Here is a 20,886-nt window from a genome sequence, read left to right as displayed (position 1 = left end):
TTCATATTTATTGTCACAACACATAATTGCCATATCTTGTACGTGTATTCTGCATATTATATTCCATGGTATTGCCATGCAGTCTTATAAATATAGCTAAAAGTTTGAGTTTGTGCAATCACACTGTTCAGTGAAAAAATGCATTTATCATTTTTAAAGAGCCCATGCCAACTTCACAGGGGAAGGTTCTAGAGGTGGTAGAAGACGGTCAAACATAACGGTCTCTACCCAGTGAGCTAAGTACAACACAAGTAATAACACATTGCCTTTTACACAAAACTATTCTCTGCTTCTTACACGCACAGAATGAAAGCCGTTTGACGTATTTACCATTACATAAGCCAAACATCGCTTGAAATGAGGCACTTCATTGCTATTGTGCAAGCAACCGATTTATACAGTCAAGGGAGAAAAACATAGCTGTATCTCCACAATACAGACGGTTCTTTGTTTACACGGCTTTTTCTTCATCGCCATCATCTGACCTGGGTAACATTTGGAATGTTGTATACCGAGAATTACAGACGTCCCACGTACATCTCTGGGTCTTCGGTCATCACGTTTCACTGTTAATGACAGCGTTGGGTATATTTCAAAATAAAAACAGAATAAAAAAGTGATGATTTCAGATGTATGACTTAATAGTTAAAACAGAAATGTACAATAATAGGAGTTGTGTTGCAAAGCGCTTGTGATGTCGACCTGCTTGTAAAGTCATGACATTCCATCTATTAAGGGTTTTTGTTGTGTCGTTATTTTCTTGGGTTCTGCTTTGTTTTGTATTTTTGTTTTCGTTTAAGAACTATACTATTGTACTAAATTATCGTACTAAATGACATTGAAGACGGTCATTTAAAACCATGATAATTACCTAGTTGTATTCTTTGGGGAAGGGCAAGTCAAAACATTGATTACACAACTGTCTCGTTTCCTGCTGACTGGGTTCCGCCCTATTGCGCACCTTAGTACAATAACCAGTCCAGACTTTTGAGACAAATTCATTCAACTGGATACATAAATATTAATCAGTATTATTTGATACATCTAAGCACTTGTATATTGCAACACTACGCTCCTTCTAAACCATGCTAACAAGTCGTGCAGCGTGCTCTGTCGTACAGCGTGCTCTGACAAACGGAAACCTGGAAATCGTGGAAATCTCACAACGAGTCTCTGCCGCTAGAAAAGTTTGGCGGTCTGGTACGGACTTGATATTATATCAATCACATTGTGCGTTACAAAACTGAATAAGCGCAAAGAACACATAACAGGTGTAACCAGTGAGCCACATGAATTGTGAATCATTTTACAACCTCTTCAAACTGGGGCAGTATGTGACGTCTTAGTTAAGATCATGCTGCCTACACCTCGCCATAAAATATAGAAATACGATGTTATTAAAGATTAAAATTAAAAATAGTTTGTAAATACCATTTTCTTATGAAACAAGCAATTGGAATTAAGTGTAACCATAAGAGTTTGTGGTATCTCTTTTCACTTTTACACGAGAAAATTCGGATCGGCTGAAAAGTAGGTCCTTGTCTGAATAGGTTAATGAGACTCATGTTTCGGTTTGTAGGACCCGTGATGGAAGCTGATGGCAGGGCAAAAGGAACGCCACTTTGTAGTGCCATGGCAAAATGCAAGATTTGCTCCGACCCTGGGCCTCCCAGTACAATGACCGGACTCTTAATGATGACCAATGTCAACAGCCTGTCTCCCTTTGGGCTTACTAAAATCTGAATCACGGAGTGCTGGTATGTTAGACAGCAACAATGCAACATGAGTAAAACAGATATCCGTAGTGCGCAAAAATGTCTCCAGACACCTTTCCTATGTTAAGGAGCCTAGTGGGGTAGCTTAATGGCTGAAGCATTCGCTCGTCTCGCTGAATAGGTGTTTAGATTCACTGCATGGGTACAATATGTGAAGTCCATTTCTTGTGTACCCCGTCGTGATATAGGACCAGTAAGTAGGTCACGGTACTTCGCGAGACCTTAGTACTTCCGGTGACAAACAACGTTTCATACCTTTTCGAAAGATCTCATGGTCATGGTGGTTGTCAGTTGACAGTAAGGAACCGATCATCCCTGCAGGAATAACAAATTTCCGATCTAACCAACCCCACATTTGCCAACTACTACGACAGCTGTGTCATAGATATTTCTTGACATGACCATATAAAACATGCTGATTCAGATAATACTAGTTGTGAAAACAATACGTGTGATATGAATTCAAATGTACATAGTATTTTTCGGAGTTATTGTAAATGGGATAAGAGGTATCCTCAGCAGCATAGTGAATCAGATGAAGTGAAAAGAGTTACACTAAAGTGATTGTTACTTACATATCAAGACTGCCCTGATATCATTACTGATGGCGTTGATATCCAACATGTTCAAACACCAGATGTCAACACATTCGACCTTCACCCTATGAATCCACCCAACCATGACAAAAAGCGTGCAAATCGCCCTTGTTTTGGAAAGGAATGCAAGAGAGCACGTGGGAAGTACTTGCAAGGACGAACACACAAAGATGTAGAAAACATAAGTAAATTAAAAACCGACGTCATCTGATTAATTGTATTCTCAGCTATAAGAAAGCCAGTATAAAGTATGCTGAAAAACAGCAAGTTTGCTTGCATAAAAGATTTGATCTCTTATCAGTAAATGACACTCGTTCATTTTGGAAGATACTACGGAAAAACAATAAGTCAAAACAGTATACCTGGTATGGCAGATTTATATGAACATTTCAAGAGTCGTAATGACAGCACTACTGACTCTGAATTCAATGATGATAAAGCAACACTATGGATTAAGATTTAATCAGGCTATTAAAACAGAGGAAATACTTAAAATAATAAATAAGTTAAAAAATAACAAGACCCGTGGATGAATGGAGCTACAAATGTATATGAAGATTCTATAATAGATATATATGTATTACGTTTTAATGCTGTTTCAGAAACAGGCATTTTCCCTGGAGGTCCAGGCTATCTTTAGAAAGAGCTATGTAACTATTGAAGAACTACATAGTTTTGCTCTTTATGTCAAAATTAACCTGTTAAAAGGTAGAAAGAAACTATATTAACTGCAAATTTATCGATTGAGAAGACCTGCCAACGTGATATATGGGAAGTTTTTGTAAGAACACTTCTGTTTAAAGTATGCTCACATGTGGTAACATACTGGGCTGGACTTGTATCAGAGAACTCATCTAACATTTCATATTTGTCGTAAAAATTGTTTTTCGAAAATCATGATCTGTTAGGAAACTTAAATAAGCAGATGTTCTTCATTAGAAGCTATCTTTACAAAACAACGGTCATATGTACATTTTTCAGTCTCAAAATTTGAATTCAGTTTACTTTATACACAATTTACGTTAAATTGTCCAAACCTGGTCTTCTGATGTTTATAACTCAAGCAAAGCTCTTACATACAGAATCCTTAAATCCAAACCTATGTTAGAAACGTATTTCAGCAAGATTCCGAGACGCTAGTGATATTCATTAAGTCAGTTTCGGACATCATTGTCACAGGTTGACCTGGAACAGATGGAGTAATATGCTTCTTATCGAAACAACTGTGGCAGAATAACTTTGTTGGTGATGAATACCACGCATTTTTCTGTTTTGAGGGTTTGTTGTGTTAACTTTAGAGAATCTAAAAAGAAACTGTCTTTATACTTTTAATGTATCCCTAATTTGGTCCTACTTTATTTCAAAGTAAAAACAAATCTGTTCTTAGATACTAAGTAAACTTTGTTCTCTCCTATTGCAAAGCTATGGGTTGTCTAGATATGTCCATGGACCTTTTTCACATGTTATTGTTTTGAGTCAATGTATGCCTCTTGTCCATAAATATAACCAAATGTCCTACCATCATGCACGTATTTTGAAAAAATATTGTACACTAAACTTCATATGCCACGGTTAGTGGCCTGAAAATTTAAAAATACCCCAGTTGTTCTGTTCAATCAAGTTCTGTTACGCTGATACAGTGGAAATACAAAGAATATAAAACGTTTAGTTTTACGCCGCAATATTCCAGCTATATGGCGGCGGTCTGGAAATAATCGAGTCTGGACCAGACAATCCAGTGATCAACAGGATTGACATCGATCTACGCAACTGGGATACGATGACATGTGTCAACCAAGTGAGCGAGCCTGACCACCCGATCCCGTTAATCGCCTCTTACGACAAGCATGGGTTACTGAAGATCAAGTCTAACCCGGATCTTCACGGGTCACACCCTCAAGAAGAGCTTGAGGAGAAGTGTCAGAAAGTATGGGAGTGCTGGATTCCTTGTATAACTTCTGAAAGTAATCGTACCCGGATTAACAGAAGCGTAATCGTTTAGAATCAGTATATGGAATGAAAATGAATGCACAAATGAAAATGACATTTTACAGCGTGATCCTTGTTCGGTTATTTTCCGGTGAATATTTTAGCATTAACCGTACCGTTGTAAAAACTGTGACTTTGATGGTCTAGAACTGGTCGATCTTAACGACCTACCCCTGCAAACGGACTTAACCAAATAAACGTCAAAGTTCCTGGTAATCAGGAAAGAGGTCTTTCCAGTACGCTGTTCCTACTCTGTGGAATTCTCTCCCCCTCCACATAAAGCAGTCTCCCACATTGGAAACTTTCAAAATTATGTTGAAGACTTTCTTTTTTTCAAAAGCCTATCCCTAAAATCAATCTTTCTGTCATCAATTTCAATGTATACTTATTTTACTATTTGATCATCTGTATGCATTGTATGTATGCTTTTATGTAGCGCCTTGAGCATGTATCGGTGGGTGGAAAATGGCGGGCTAAAACTATCCATTATTATTATTATTATTATTAATCAGTGTAAGATTAATTCTAGGACGAATCCATGCTTCAAGCAGTATACATGTTATCCATGTTGGACTAGAGCATATGTAACCGGTGACACACTGCAGTCTTTTAACACAAACACACCCATATTGAAAACATTGAGACAACATGCCAGTTACCACTTCATTGAGAGAGTCATACATTATCAAATTCAGAATAAATAACTTAACCACGAACATTCAAGATACGTGTGTTTTGGAATGTTTGGCTTGAAGTGTAGGGCGAGTAATACACCCAATGCAAACAGGGCACCTTTCACGATCATCCGCGTGCCTCTCTCTCTCAGAGTCGGTGAACACGTTGACTTGCAGATAACGGGAAAACCCATCAGTGTGTTCAGCTGTTTACACAGGTGGAACACAAATCTCTAACGCTCTTACAGCGATATACGTATATTCGATAAAAATGGGATATGCAATTAACAGGATGCTTTAAATACGATAAACAAATTGTTCATATGAAAGATACGTGTAAGTTTCTACAAGGCTCTTTACGTTCAGTCTCAAGAAATATGTCTCTGTATTTTAAGTGTAATATTCAAGACCAGCACATACGGCTGGCGTTACTTGTGGATTGTCGTTTTCCTGCCCGAGGTGTCTTCACCAGAATCTTTGCTTGGTTAATTTGGTATTAGGTTTCTGCCAGACATCTTCCACCAACCATTCATGTTCAGTAATCCATGACTATAATGAGATGAAGAGGGAACAGGATCGGACCAGGGGAAATTCCTAATACGTTTGATTCAATCTGAGAGAGTGAGTGTGAATGTTACCTCACCTCGACAAAATTATTCAGTACATGAAACAACATGTTGTACATTTATGAGATATAAAAGATAGTACACTATCCAACAATACGTCGCATATTTGGACCAGATCGTCAACAACAAGACATGTCACCTTACTTGGATGCCATACTTACTTCCTGAAAATTGTCTATAGTATTAAGCGCTGTTTGATGTGAAGTCGATTTGGACAGTATGTATTGAGATCACTGAAATAAACTTGTGACAGAAAAACTAAAAGGGACTCTGCAGCAGACATTTACAGATTTGGTGAAACCGAATATAATATGCGCTAAACAAAACGTTCATTAACTGTTGTTTACTTTTGTCTATACAGCAGCTATTTTAACCGCCACGACTCTCATCAATCCAGGTATCGATGTGGTCTGACAGACAAATGAGCGAATTTTGGATTCGAACCCACAATCGGCGGATCCTGGCCCACTACACAAGACTCCCCGCCGACGTTTTACACCACTGAGCCACCCATGACCCTTCTGATCGTATGAGATCAAAACATCGTCAACGTAGTACTGTCGGAAATGCTAGAAAAATGCTTTTTAGCCTTAGTATCTTTATAAAGGTGATAAATGTACTATGTTGTCAATATATCAACTCGCCTATTGTCTACCTAATTTTACTTTCAATCGATTTAACATCCCCATGCATTTAAAGGGCAGTTTACAGGAGAGAATTTGGTACCAAAACAGCAACTTAAGATTTATTCAGAGTTCAACAACAGAAATCTGAAATAGTCTTTACATTTATGCTAATAATACAGGTGGTGTAAAAATATGAATTAACGTTTTTCCTAAACAAATTAATGTTGAATGTTTGTGTTAATTTACTTAATTATCGTTTTCTGTATTGAAGAAATATTAATATAAATGTTAAGTCTTGATAAATAGGTTTCCCGTCATGCATGCACATCTTTATCACAGCGTGCACTATGGCCAACGATTTGCAGTCGATTGTTGCAAAGGTTTATAGTTTTTTTCTGCTTAAAAAAGACAGAGGTAAACCTTCCATTAGTGTAGAGAGGGTTTATTACAGAACTTGTAGAGCTGTTGGCATGTCTTACCAACAAGTTTACAATATTGTAAACAAATCAGACAAGACAGGGACCGTCTCATATGCAAAACCGAGACGTAAAACCATCCTTGACAACTTTGACAAGGGAGTGCTTAGACGGACGGTCTACAAACTTTATGAGAAGAAAAATATATATAATATATCTTTGGCCAATGTTCACAACTAGATTAAACTGACCGAATTACATCCATATTTTTTCAATGAACTATACTGTTGACATGCAAAACATTTATTAAAACGTTGCACATTTCTACAATCAATCGATAAGATACCACAAGTGATAGGATTCTTTCCAATGTACAGTAATTCGTATGTTTATGTCACAACAAACACACATACACAAATGATCCCTTACATAACTGATGCGTATACTATACGTACACATATTCAACATTTTGCAGAAAACATCTATTGAGATGACCCCTCGCCCGAGCGTGTGCTCAGGTGTCAATTTCACCTGTCGATACCGTGCATGCTGATGACGTAACACAGGCAGTTAATGTTTGTTTCAAATAACGTCCAACTACCCCTTATTTTTCTAAGTTTTTGGTATTTTCATCAGTAAAAACACAGTTTAGAGCATGTCTCTAAATTTATTCCCCCGGTCTACATTAGGTAGATGTTTCTTGAAGTGATATTTGTTATTTAAGTAACTGTAATACCTCTGAATTTTAAATATAAGTCAAAAAGCATTTTTCTAGCATTTCCGACAGTACTTTTTTTTTTTTTTTAGTGATGTTTTTGCTTCACCCTGACATATCAGTAGGTCAGATTGCAAGGGACCAAACATTATCAACACTTACACAATGTTTGTGATGTAGATGTAGCTAGCATCTTTGTTCCTTTGATGCATACATGAAGTATGAAGTTGGTATGTGTATGTATGCATGCAGAGCTCCCGTAAACAAAGGGAGACAATCCACTGGAATCGCCTGTTCATGACTGTAAACAGTGAGTGTGTGAGTATAGTTTTACGCCGTTGTTAGCAATATTCCAGCAATATCACGGCGGGGAACACCAGAAATGGGCTTCACACATTGTACCCATGTGGGGAATCGAACCCGGGTCTTCGGCGTGACGAACGAACGCTTAAACCGATTTCAGACACGATTAACACGTTTTGAAATTATGTGCAATATAAATTATGATAGCCATAAACTTTAACGACCAACAACTCTTTGTAAAGATTTTGATTTTCTCGTTTCTAAAATAATTACAGTAATTTGTTAGACTATATACTTGTTTCAGCTGTATGGGGGCATACATATGGGAAGAGATGAGTGGTACTTGAGGTTGTTCACTTTTATTACACTTATACAGCAACGCGCGTGCGTGCGTGCGTGCGTGCGTGCGTGTGTGCGTGCGTGCGTGCGTGTGTGTGTGTGTGTGTGTGTGTGTGTGTGCTTGTACTAGTCTTGACGAATGCCAGTTGTTTAGAGCTAACCAGCTGAGATACCATTCCGCAGATAGACATTGATACCCTACCCAGACAGAGAATATTGACTCAGAGCCTAACACTTATGTTTTAATCACCTTAATGCTCAGCTCCACACAGGGTGACAACTGTAAGTATCATTCAACTCCTATTGCATGACGCGGTGAGGAGATCGTATCACCGACCTTCCGTTTCCGGGCATGGAGTAACAGAACCAGAGTGAGCAATAAGTAGACAGGCACTTCGTGGGTACTGAAACCTATACCTGTCATCACAATACCCAATTACTTAATGAACTGATCAGAGACAGACGGCCACGACCAACCGAATCACCATGCTGATGATATATTTGCTTGCGTTACACATAAACCTGTCCAATATTTTCAAGAAAATACAATATTGCAATTTTGAAGACCTAACTTTTCCTTTTGTTTGTTCAAATATATATGTTTGCATCATCAATAAGAATGTTAATACTGAGTTATTCATTTTATTGCTTCTTCCAGTGCTGCTCTATTTTCTATGTCTGCCCATAGCCTGTATCCTCGTTTATCCAGCTTATTATATCTCAGTTTATAGTGTGGAGATGTGATACAGTGGATAATCGAGGGCGAATAGACATGGGAATTCGTGAAACCGCCATGCTGTCAATTCCTCATTAAAAAACACAGTAAATCAGGACGATCGTTGAGGATTGGGACAAGCAAAACATTTGGATTTGTTTTTGCAAGATGGAGTAAGATGTATTGACAAACATGCAAACAGACAATTACACTGACGACAGGAACTGCCAGTCAGAATTACTCCGGCATGCATTCGTTGCACTGATTGGCACATGGGAGAAGGAAAACAAAATGGCCGCCTCATATAGAACCTCCGGGGCCTCTTTGGGGCAAATTGATATGTAAGGCGTTGATGGGAGGGGTAATTGGCAGGTGGAACCACAGTGAGACGAGACCTGAATATACCCCCCTTAACAGACCTCGGGGGATTCCATCAAGTCAGACTGAGAATTACGGTCATGTTAGTTCCATAATGTTAGTGACATCAGTGCCATGAACAAGTTATTTGTGTGCCAGATGTGGAACGATCGAAGGCACTCGAGTTGCCAATCGAAACTCCGTTCTTGGAGATGCATTATAAAATAGTAAGGTGCGAAGTTTTGGTAAGGATATTTACGAGAAAGCGGGTCCAAGAAGGTTCTGAGCTGATTATATCTTAAAATCGGTTAACAAAATATGTCCAGAAATACCATGAATGGCCATAAAGTCATTGCACTTCACGTGAGACATTTATATATATATTAAAATGTTTCTGCGAGAAATATCAATACCCTTACTGGGGATATGTTAAATCGATGCTATAACACGTCATGTTTTTCTAATTGTGCTTTGTGGTTCTGGACACAGGAGCATTGTTTCCAAACCTATGTGGATCGATTGTTCTAAATATGTTCAGGCTGATAGAGAGGCTGGATGCCTGAAGGTAGATTGTTGATGATGTCGTGAGACATGTAATAAATACCTCTAAAGCCTGGCATCGCTTGTTACCAGATTCAGTCACTATTTACATGTCGTTATGTCGAGGTATTGTCACGTGATAGTACACGGTATTTAAAGATAAGGAAATGTCAAACGATGTAACATTAGATGCTGCAGACAAGTCTGGTCGGAGTTTATTCATATGAACTAGGGTCATACTTGTACCGACATAGTTTTGTATGAAATCAGTGGGGTTTGTTTTAAAAAATGAGCAATTTCCATCATAAGATCAACATGGATTCGAATCATTTTGTCAAAGGATCATACGGGTCAGAAAGTCTCATGTTCTTCCATGGTAGTCACCACGAGAAGTTTTAGTACGTACAGAAAGCCTATCATTGCAAATATACATTGGGTTCTTAATTAAGTTCCAACCACACGTGATTACAAAATCTAATGTTACATCGTTTGACATATCCTTGTCATAAAATATGATATATATATATATAGATAGATATATATATATATATATAATATATATGTATATATCTAATACAGACAGCCTTGTTTACATCCTAGAAACTGACAAATCTGTACACGTTAATCTAAACGATCATCTCTCTAACATGCAAATCTATGATGACTCACTTATGACCAACTACTGTACCTACGGTGTTGCTATGTGTATGTCACGATAGGGGCCGACTATATAAGAATTTCATAATATAGGCATGGATTAAGTTGACTTGAACCTTATACCTTGAACTGTGCTGGGCCCTCCCTACCATGTACTATAGATCCCGAACTGTGTGTTGTAAATAAATCATTTCTTGGTATTTCCAAAAGATTGCCACTGCGACTCCATCGGGGCTATCAGTTTTGACCATCTTCACGTATCGATTGAAGAATCGCCTGGACTTGCCAATCGCACTGTGCATTCGTTGTAAATGACGTTATCTCGATTTCCTTATTGTGGGAATGCATGGTAAGTGCATGAGACAGTGCGTAAATTATGTATGTGATAATATACAGATGTAATAGATATCTAGGTTGCATAGTTACATATTATTTCCGGTCTTTACACATGTTAAGGTCATACATATTAACAGTGCCTCGTGAATGACGCATAAATGATATTACATGTATAATGAAATAGTGTTCTTGCATGAGTCAACAACTTGAGGAAAATCCTCTTCAATACAACCTAACTCCTATTAGCGGAGTCAAATGTGTATTCTCTCATCAATGGCAATCAACATGTACACCCCGTTACTGTTTCCCGATTAATCGTCAAGGTAACGACAGTTAGTATTATCTTACCTCACTCATAAATGTCCTTTTCTGATTGGCTGAGCCAATCAATGTATCCCGCTTACAAGCAAGTAACATTTGCTATGTTACTCGCTGGAAGTGTCGTACTGTGGAAATTCGTTTAGTACTTCGTTTTAGTAGTGTTTGGGCTGTTGCTTAACTCCGGTACTCATTATGATCCAATACCCGTGCTTCAAACAGTTCAAACTTAACATTGAGGTGTTCGGTAAGATAAATATACATAAACACGGAGGGTACATCAACCCATGTTCCCGTCGTGACTAGTGAACAACTTATAATATCGACCACTGTTGTGCAGTAGTGTCTGTTACAGACACACATATAGACGCGTCCTTGACAACATGGAACATGGACTAACGTTTTACTGTCACGCTTGCTTCTCTCGGACAGGTATCTGAGGAACTAAACGTTATCTTCTTGACATTCTGCTGCATGATTCAAAGCCAGGAACCCGAATCGGAGACATGAATCGTGACACCTTGGTATCTGCATGGCTACCAATCGGGTAAACCAGTGTTTGCTAGTCACTGAGCTACTTCTGTTCCTGGGATCCTTTGTTGGTATTTTGTAAGACTGTCATAATTCAAGATACTGATTCTGTTGATATAATGTTTAACTCTAGGATAAGTGTAAAGGTAGATTAAGACCACTGGCAGACTCGAACCTTGACCATGCTGTACAAGCCAAATCCGTTACCGTTGACCTCACACCCATTGTATAAGGCGATAGGTTCCTGTCAGCACTCTCAAGAGACCATTCCACCATCATAAATCTATGCTTACTGTCAGTATAATTATGTCAAAGTATGTGAATTATAGCAGGGTGGAACTCATCTTAACCGAACTGAGATTCGAACCTCGACGTATGTTGTCCAAGCCAACACTCTTACAAATGACCTCCTCACCCATCCCTTGGAATAAGATGACGTGATAGTCAGTAATGCGCATGACAGTAGATGGACACTGTAAGCATGACGTAATTTACAGTAGGCCTGCCATGACATCATGTCAGTAATGCATGACAGTAGATCAGCCTGACACTGTAAGCATGACGTAATAGTCTGTAATGCATGACAGTAGATCAGCCTGACACTGTGATCATGACGTAATAGTCAGTAACAATCGATGTTCTACTATAACTGTTCTATTTCTGAACACACATCACCACCTACTGTTACAGCTATTGTTTCGGTAGACATCGTCACACAATCATAAACAACAGATGTCAGAGTGTAACGTGTATTATGTATACGTGTCTATACCATTGTCTTGTGTACCAAGCTCAGTGTAGATTATTATACCATACCAACCGATGAAAAACAACAGTAAAATGTCCGCTAACGTCTATGTTGGTCACGAGGCGTGATATCAGCATAGCCATTATTGATCAAAACACTATCGGACGGCGAAATGCCGATGCGTTCTGTGCAGGGGAGGCTGTTTCAGCTACAGACTATATTGTGTCGCGGAGGGATAAAAACAGTACGAGTGATATGGACACTGAACAACAAACTAACCTTTTTGTGTAGGGATCTGTTGGCACTCTGCGCTGTGTCGACGCGAGGCCACCAACCTGTTTCCATCGACTCCATACACAACGACCTTCAACTTTGACTGAATTGATTAGCATAACATCACTAATTTTGTCGGATACAGTGCTGTGAGGCAAGCGTGTTTTATTGTGGGCCAAAGAGCAGCAGCCTCAATACGAACGGGCCGATGCCATGGATGCTGAAATGTCGGCCGGTAGTGCAAGGCTGAATATTTATATCACTCGACCCTGCATTAGCGATTTGTAGACGTGAAGTCGAGCATTCAACGAAGTTGTGTCGAGTCTGGTAGGTTGTTGTAGAGGGTGCAATGTGAAGGCTGGCGATGTCAATGTTATGACAACGTGTCATCTAACAATAACAAGAGTATATATGTTCCTACATGTACATTTCCAATGATGTATTAAGTTTTATGTTTTAACCAGATAACTGATTACGACCAGAACGAGTGACTGAGTAATGTTTTACGCCACCTATCGCAATGTTCAAGCAGTATCACGACGGGGACATCAGAATATTCTTCATACATTGTACTCACATGAGGAATTGAACGAAGGCTTGGAATTGTCGAGAGACGCTTTAACCACCAGGCCGCCCCTCAGATCCTATGGAGTCTAAAGATACTGTGACCTTGCAATCGCATCCTACATTGGTAGATATTGGGAAACGGAACCTAGGGTTGGATGCTCAAACTGTATAATGAGGTAGAATTTTAGAAATAAAACTAAAAATACTTTATATATTAATGTATTTTTTCATTACCGAAAGATTAAAAAAGTCAATCCCATTATATATTCGTGGTTAGGCATATCCATTTGTTTTAAATCTCCTAACTAAATCCCCTTAGAAAATGCAGACGGAACACTGACAGACACATCATCAAACGTCAAGCCAAGCAGGCACAAAAGAGACAGTTATATAAGCTGGTCTGTCGCAAAAATGACAAATATCAGACATTGGAGGAACATGCAGATTACAGAGTCAATCTTGGTCTTCTCTTCACTTGTCACGTGTTGTTTTCAAATGGTCATTGTTCGTCCAGGACTTCCGGTGTAGATGGCACCAGTGAGAATATAACATGAATGGCTGATGGTGAGTCGGATCGATACATGGGTCAGTTTGGGAATCATCTGCCTCGCGTGACACACAGCAGCCCTTAATTGAGCTGTCCATACAAAGCAGGCACCACTTTTGGACGGCCATGTCTTGCACTGATCTGGAATCAACTGCTATAGACACAATACACATGAGGGCCTTTGTCCTGTTAACACAGGGCCTCGTGGACAGGACATTAGCAGGACAATACCCTGCAACACAACACAAAATGAAGTAGATCTGTCTTAACTCATACTTTAACATGGGACAGCGGGGGTGGGCTTGCTTTGTGAAACTGAACAAGGACCACGACCTCGAGGATGGGTCAAGAGCATCACAGGACCTTCTATCACAACTCACAACACCAACTATATCTATCGTACCTCATATACCTTAACATGGGACTGAGGGGTGTGAAACCGAGCCAGGGACAGGTTTAATTATATTTTTCGAAAAAGAAATTCATCTCTACTTCTTGTGTATCTACCTCTGAAAAGAGCAGTATCCTTGGCCTGGAAATGTCAAGGCGCGGAAATGTTCTGGATAAACAGGTTTACTGAATTAAAACAAGGTGTTTGGTAAAGCCATTGAAATGCTAGTCAAATATATGTTGTCATGGATAGGGAACAGTTACACAACATCTCATTAGATGACTGATTATGGATTGGGCCACTTCGTGAAGGAAGGCAAAGTGTTTCGTCAGACAGACAGATAGACAGACAGATTTATTTCTGTAGTTCAAGGCCAAAGGCCCATAATACAAAATGCAGACACATTAGTACATCGCATTATACATGCGAGTGTATTAGATACCATGTATATAATGGATAAGACATTATGATATCAGATTTCCTTTTTACCTACTTTATGTGACAAGGGAGACGTCCAAGACAAATTATTATGCGTTATGTTGAATTACACATTTTAATATCAGATTTACTTATTACTTTCTTTATATGACAGAGGAAACGTACAAGGCAATTTAATGTATTTATGTTGGTACAAAAACTTAGCATAATAAAATTCTCAAGACAATAGTTAATATGGATTAGCCTGACAAAATTATCAAGACTGCAGTAACAGGTGTACAGGAAAGAAGGCATTCTTGTCAAAAACTTACATGTCTCTCATATGTCAACATATTGATACAAGTGCGGGCAAACAGGTAACATCGTGTTGTAAATGCTTAACTATTGGTTCTGTGAATAAAATAAATAAAACATTTTAATATCAGATTTACTTGTTGCTTTCTTTCTATGACAGAAGAAACGTATGAGGCAAGTTAATGTGTTTATGTTATTACAAGAAGTTAGCATTCTAAAATTTTCAAGACTGGTTAAAAGTGTATATGTCTAATATCTTCATATCTCTCATATATTAAGATATTGATACAGAAATGCAAGTACAATGGTAACATCATATTGTACATGGTTACGTATTAGTACTGTGACTATAGTGAGTTACAGATTGTAATTTCAGGTTTGCTTCTTACTTTCTCTGAGATGACGGAGGAAACGTCCAAGACAAGATAAAGTGTGTGTGTTGTTACAAGAGATTATCCCAATAAAGGTATCAAAACTGCGATTAGCAAGTGTACATGAAGGAAGGCATTCTTGTCTAATATCTTCATATCTCTCACATATTAAGAGAACATGGAATTCATCCTCCACTAAATGTAAGCCTTTAGTACAACAATAAGTACAAATCCTGTCAGCATAATTGATGTTTTTGTGCCTACCTAACTCAACCGCTAAACGGAAATTATTACACCTAAATTGGGAAATGACATGCTTGTAATAATATGGGATATCTACGCTTAAGTATCTTTCTACATTCAGCAATGACTTAAATTTACTATATACATTACACTTTGATGAATTGGATATTAAAGAATGCCAGTCTTGACATAGACTGTCATACAACCTTTGTTTGAAAGTAAACATAAATAAATTTACATTACCTACATCTTGGGATAACCACACAATACCAAAACCAAACTGATACAGAATGTTTTCAACAGATGTGGCCCAAGTATTTCTACCAGCTTTATCCAATAACATAAGCATTTGATAACACTGACATGGCAACCTGTGAGTATTTAACTGAAGCAATCTACACATATACTGTGAAACATCTAGACATATACTGATATTGTAGGGGAACTCTGCCACATTCACCCAGCACCATAACATTGCTGGTATATTTACTAACTTTCAAAAACCGTTTACAGAAGTATATTTGCAAACTTTCTATCTGTCTACAGTATGATGTGCCCCAGATCTCTGCTCCATAAGAAAGGATAGGACAAATAGCTGCATCAACATTTTTGAATATATCTAAACTTGAAATTGCTCCAAATTTATTTTGATAGTTATACAATGACATACAAGCTTTTTGTGCTTGAGCAGAAAGACAGCACTGAGCCTTAGTCCATGAGAGAGATGGTGTAAACACAACACCTAGGTATCGATATTCATTTACTATTTCTCTTTTCCTGCCCTTAAAAAAACATTTCTCATAGTGGCGTAGAGGACCACCTTTACGAAAAACCATAATTTTTGTTTTACTCAAGTTTATACTCATGCCTGTATCATTACAAAATTGCTCGAGCACATTTATCTTCCTCTGCAACTGTACAGCTGTGTCAGATAAACACGACACATCATCTGCAAACAGGAGGGCTGCAACACTGGGGAATTCATTTGGAATAAAGATACCATTACCACCCTTGCAATCAAACATTTGAGATAACTGATTTATAAAGATTACAAAAAGCAACGGACTCAAGATACAACCCTGACGGGTACCGATATTACACTTGAAATGCCTGGATAGGCCCTGACCTGTCCTAACACAAGCAGATAGATTTGAATACATAGAGACAATTAGATTAAGAAATTTCCCTTTGATTCCCATGTTGATTAGACTTTTAAGTAATACTTCATGGTCAACACTATCAAAGGCTTTTTTAAAGTCTACAAATATACAGTACACTCTACCACCCTTTTTTGATAAATACTTTTGTATCATCGCTTGTAAACAGAATATCTGGTCCACCGTTGAGTAGTTTGGCCGAAAACCGGCCTGGGTTTCAGACAAGACAGAGTTTATATCACACCAGCGTTGAAGTCTACTTTTAAGAATAGCACAAAGCACTTTACAGAATGAGTCAATAAGAGATATTCCTCTATAGTTATCCGTCACATGGATACTGTTAGATTTGTGAATGGGACAGATTATACTAGTGCCCCACTGTTTGGGGAATGTTCCATTGTTCAACAAAGAGTTGAATATTCTTGTTAGGATAGGTGTTAAGTAATTTTTAGTTGCTTTAAGTAATTCACTTTGCAAACCATCTGGTCCGGGTGACTTATTGAGTTTAAGATTCTTTAGCCCCAAGAGTACTTCCTCCTCTGAGAAGGGTCTGTTTATACAACTGTCAGAGACCACTTCTGTATTTTGGTCAACAAAATATAATGTTGAATAATCAAGAGTAGCATTTTGCATGAAGAGCAGGTGCTCAAAGAGGTCACACCAATCATCCTGACTAATGTTTGTAGATAGTGAGTTGGGGTTTTTCCCCTTCTGGGAACTTTCCAAAAGGATCTGGGATTATTTCTAGAATTAACCAGTAACATTTTTTGTTGATTAAAGTATTCTTGTCTATTCCTATTGTAGAGAGATTTAAACTCTTTACGTAGCTGTTTATAAATATCAAAACTATTTCCCAAAGTTCTGTGCAGCCTCAGTGCTGCATATTTCCTTCCTTTAGCAAACTCTAAGTCTTTGTTCCACCACGGTGGTTGCAAGTCTCCAGCTGGGTTAATTAAAGATTGTTTAGGTTTATGAATTTTCCTCAAGTCACAGGCAGCAGTCTGGTACATGTTTATTAATATTGAGACACAATTCATTACATTTTCTTCTGATTGTCTATATAACTGAAAGACATCCTGAAACTTATTTAAAAATGGCTGCACGGAGTTGCTGTTCCACACATATTTTATCCATGGATCATATTTAGTTTGCATAGATTTCTTGTTGCTACAACTATTTCGGTGGCTTGGACATTGAACATTACCAAGATTTTCCACTGTCAAGGTGCAAGCAAGAGGAAAATGACAAGAGTCATCTCTATCAAGTATTTTAAAGTCTGTGAAATATTGAAATAAATCAGAAGATGCTAAGATATAATCAACGACGCTTGTACCGTTATATGTAGAACATGTAAAGTTACCATCAGCATCTTCGAATAATCTACCATTAAGTGAGTGAATTCCAAAAGTACAACAAAGATTTGCTAGTTTGATACCGTAAGAGTTATAACACCTATCTCTACTTTTTCTATAAATATTAAATACATCCTCTGGATAGTCAACACAGTCATCCTGGATGTGAGTAAGATCATCATTGGGATAAAGTCAAGAAAGTCGCTCATTCTGGCATTAAAATCGCCTGCAAGAATTATATAGGTATCATGATAGCTGTCTTTTATAGATTCAAGATATTGACCAAGGCGAGTAATCCCATCAGTCTCCATTGTATCATAAATAGGTGAGTTTTGAGGAGATATATATATAAAAACATCAGAATTAGATCTTTCCCAATAGTGCTATATGAGGTTTTCAGGTGTAGAACTACACAGTCCTGGAAATCACCAAAGATACGAGTCACATTGCCATGTTGCACAAGACCATCTTTGATAAACACAGTCACACCGCCACTGTATCGGCCGGATTTATGCTGTTTAGGACGAACACTGTTGTAAGTATAGTAGCCACATAGGTAATCGGAAAAGTCTTTTGCGTCACGAACGAAAGATTCACATAATCCGTTAATCTCAAATCGTTCACATAGTTGCTTGAGATCAGAATAACTCAAACTTACGTGTTTATATAGTCCTTCGACGTCCCAGTCCACCACGCCACAAATGACCATCCTATTCAATCGTCTATGTAACGATATTGCCAGCAAAAGGGTTTATTGGACCTCATTCTAAGTACATGGGCCTTCTAAGGTTGACGTGTTATGTCACTGAAATTGTGTCCAACCCAACTCATTCCTTCAAAACCCGTTTGCAGTTCCTAGCAACCTTAACGTCCAACCGACATATGGATCGGGTGATCACTCTCGGTGACGTGGTTGGCTGCATGTCATCTTATGTCAACCTACCTGCGTGTATATATGCCCATGGAGTAGTATATACAATGATAGTCCGAGATCAATTTCAAGAAAGGCCGCTGTAAAGCTTTATTTCATAAATAAAGCTTTTGTCAGGCCCTTAGATCTCGCCGCCATTGTATATACTACTTTTGAATCCCCAGTTAACTTCCTGGTCACTATGGCCGCGAACTAGCACTTTCCTGATCACTCTATGTCGTGTTAACCTCGAGGAAACAGTTTAAAGGTCACATAAACCCTAGGGGGTACAAATACATAAATCACTAACTGGCATCGTTATAAATGAAACCCCGTCATTAAAACTACTCATATCGACCTTTAATTGACTTAAATCGACCTTTTTGACAACAGTGCACAATTCTCACCCGCGAACGAAATTTCAACCAATCAGAGCGGCGCGTCTCTGTGACGTCATATGAGGAATAGCTTTGAGGGCCGATGCAGAATTCATCTACATTTTAGGGGGTAAATTATCTTGTTTACAGGCTTGTATAAACCTGAAATCGTGACAAATGTTGTGGAAAATGAAAGTTATATGTTCTCACAATCTACTGTCATTTAATTTTGTCTCCTGCTTAAAACTTGTTTCCTTAGACGATAATAACTGATCCAAATTGATCCAATTTCTGTGTTTTTTTACCTCGATATTTAATCATGTCATGTAAAAATCTGTTTGTATTCTCAAAACAGTGTCGGCCCATAAGTTTTCACATGCAATACAGCAATTAATACTCCCTTGTTGTAACCCATGTTAGGTGGTATAAACCTACACATGTTATTTGTCATCATTCACTTGATGGTCAGTTAATGAATTTATAACAGGTATAATTAGTGGAAACACACTTAGATTACCCGACAAAGGTTCCCATTTGGCATTTCTTGTGTCTGGAGTAAATATTCAACATTATAAACATCGATCAAAGGATTAACCGATAACACGCTGATTGATTAATTACTTTTATCTTACACAGCGGAATTGTCAAAAGGTAGTGTTTATGTATGTAGATTTACTAATCTATACTAAATACACTCTGTCGTGTCGGTGTCTGCGTAAAACCAACGTCCTTCTTTCAAAGGAATAACCGGCAATACATTGATTGATTGCCCATTATTGGCTTACTAAATTACTGTTTAAAGAAAGGCGGACATTATGCAAATAGTTGCCAGGAGTGCTATCTTGGGTGACCAATGAGACTATACACCAATACCTGAAAAGTTTTATCACTTTTTCGTATATTATACTGTTAAAAGACACATCATTTGGAACAGTTTTGTGGATATTGATGGATACTTTCCTCGAACAAGGTAATGGCCTGATATTGTTCCTATAACTTTAATCTGTTTTAATTTTAATATTTGCATTTTGTTTTTTAATCATTTGTCGTAGCATTCAACAGAATCATTGTTTTCGCCGTGAAGTGTAATGAGACAGACAACACTAGGGTGTGTGTGCGAATTATGATTCACATTGGCAAACTGTAAAATGTCTAGATATTACAGTTCTGTTATAAATTCACTATAAGTATCAGCAGATCGTCTGCTTTTTATTTAGTTTCAAAATGCACACAAGTATGATAATAAACTAATTAGGATTATAAGACCAAATATAAAGACGCACATTGACTAGTATCTACATACTGGTGAGTGGACATTAACCATGTGAATGTAGCAAGAAATTTATCGCGAATTATTGTGACTTCGACCCCCACCTCGCTTCCGTGGAAGAAATCGTTATGTTATAAGTTGTGTCATGCAAAATCCGTTTGGTTATGATTCCAATACATATTTAACTACGAGTAGAAAGTAGATTTGATTTTCTAACTTGATGAAAACAAACTATAATCTCATTAATTCTAACAGACTTTACGATTTTCAAAAATGGCGGCGCCCTGTCGGGACATCCGCCAGTCTGAGGATAAATGCTATTTAGGTTTTTTTTCACCGAGTTACAAAATCAAAACTACTTTCTACTGGTAGTAAAATATGTATTTTATTGATGGCCAATGGGATTTTGCATGACATAGCGTATAACATAACAAT

At 38.0% G+C, this 20,886-nt stretch overlaps 1 protein-coding gene across 1 annotated transcript in view; it reads right to left on the bottom strand.

Moving 5' to 3' along the window:
* Positions 1-16,367, bottom strand: part of LOC124277913 (chaoptin-like) — a 43,522-nt gene extending 27,155 nt beyond the window's left edge. Inside the window, exon 1 of the mRNA XM_046713639.1 lies at positions 12,541-16,367. Coding sequence (XP_046569595.1) covers positions 12,541-12,653 — 113 coding nt within the window. The 5' untranslated portion in view covers positions 12,654-16,367. The remainder of the gene's footprint in view (positions 1-12,540) is intronic.
* Between the last annotated feature and the right edge of the window lie 4,519 nt (positions 16,368-20,886).

Source organism: Haliotis rubra, unplaced genomic scaffold (genome assembly GCF_003918875.1).
Source record: "Haliotis rubra isolate DU_JTF1 unplaced genomic scaffold, ASM391887v1 Scf23, whole genome shotgun sequence".
Classification (NCBI taxonomy): Eukaryota; Metazoa; Mollusca; class Gastropoda; order Lepetellida; family Haliotidae; genus Haliotis; species Haliotis rubra.
This window is presented reverse-complemented; position numbering and strand designations above follow the sequence as displayed.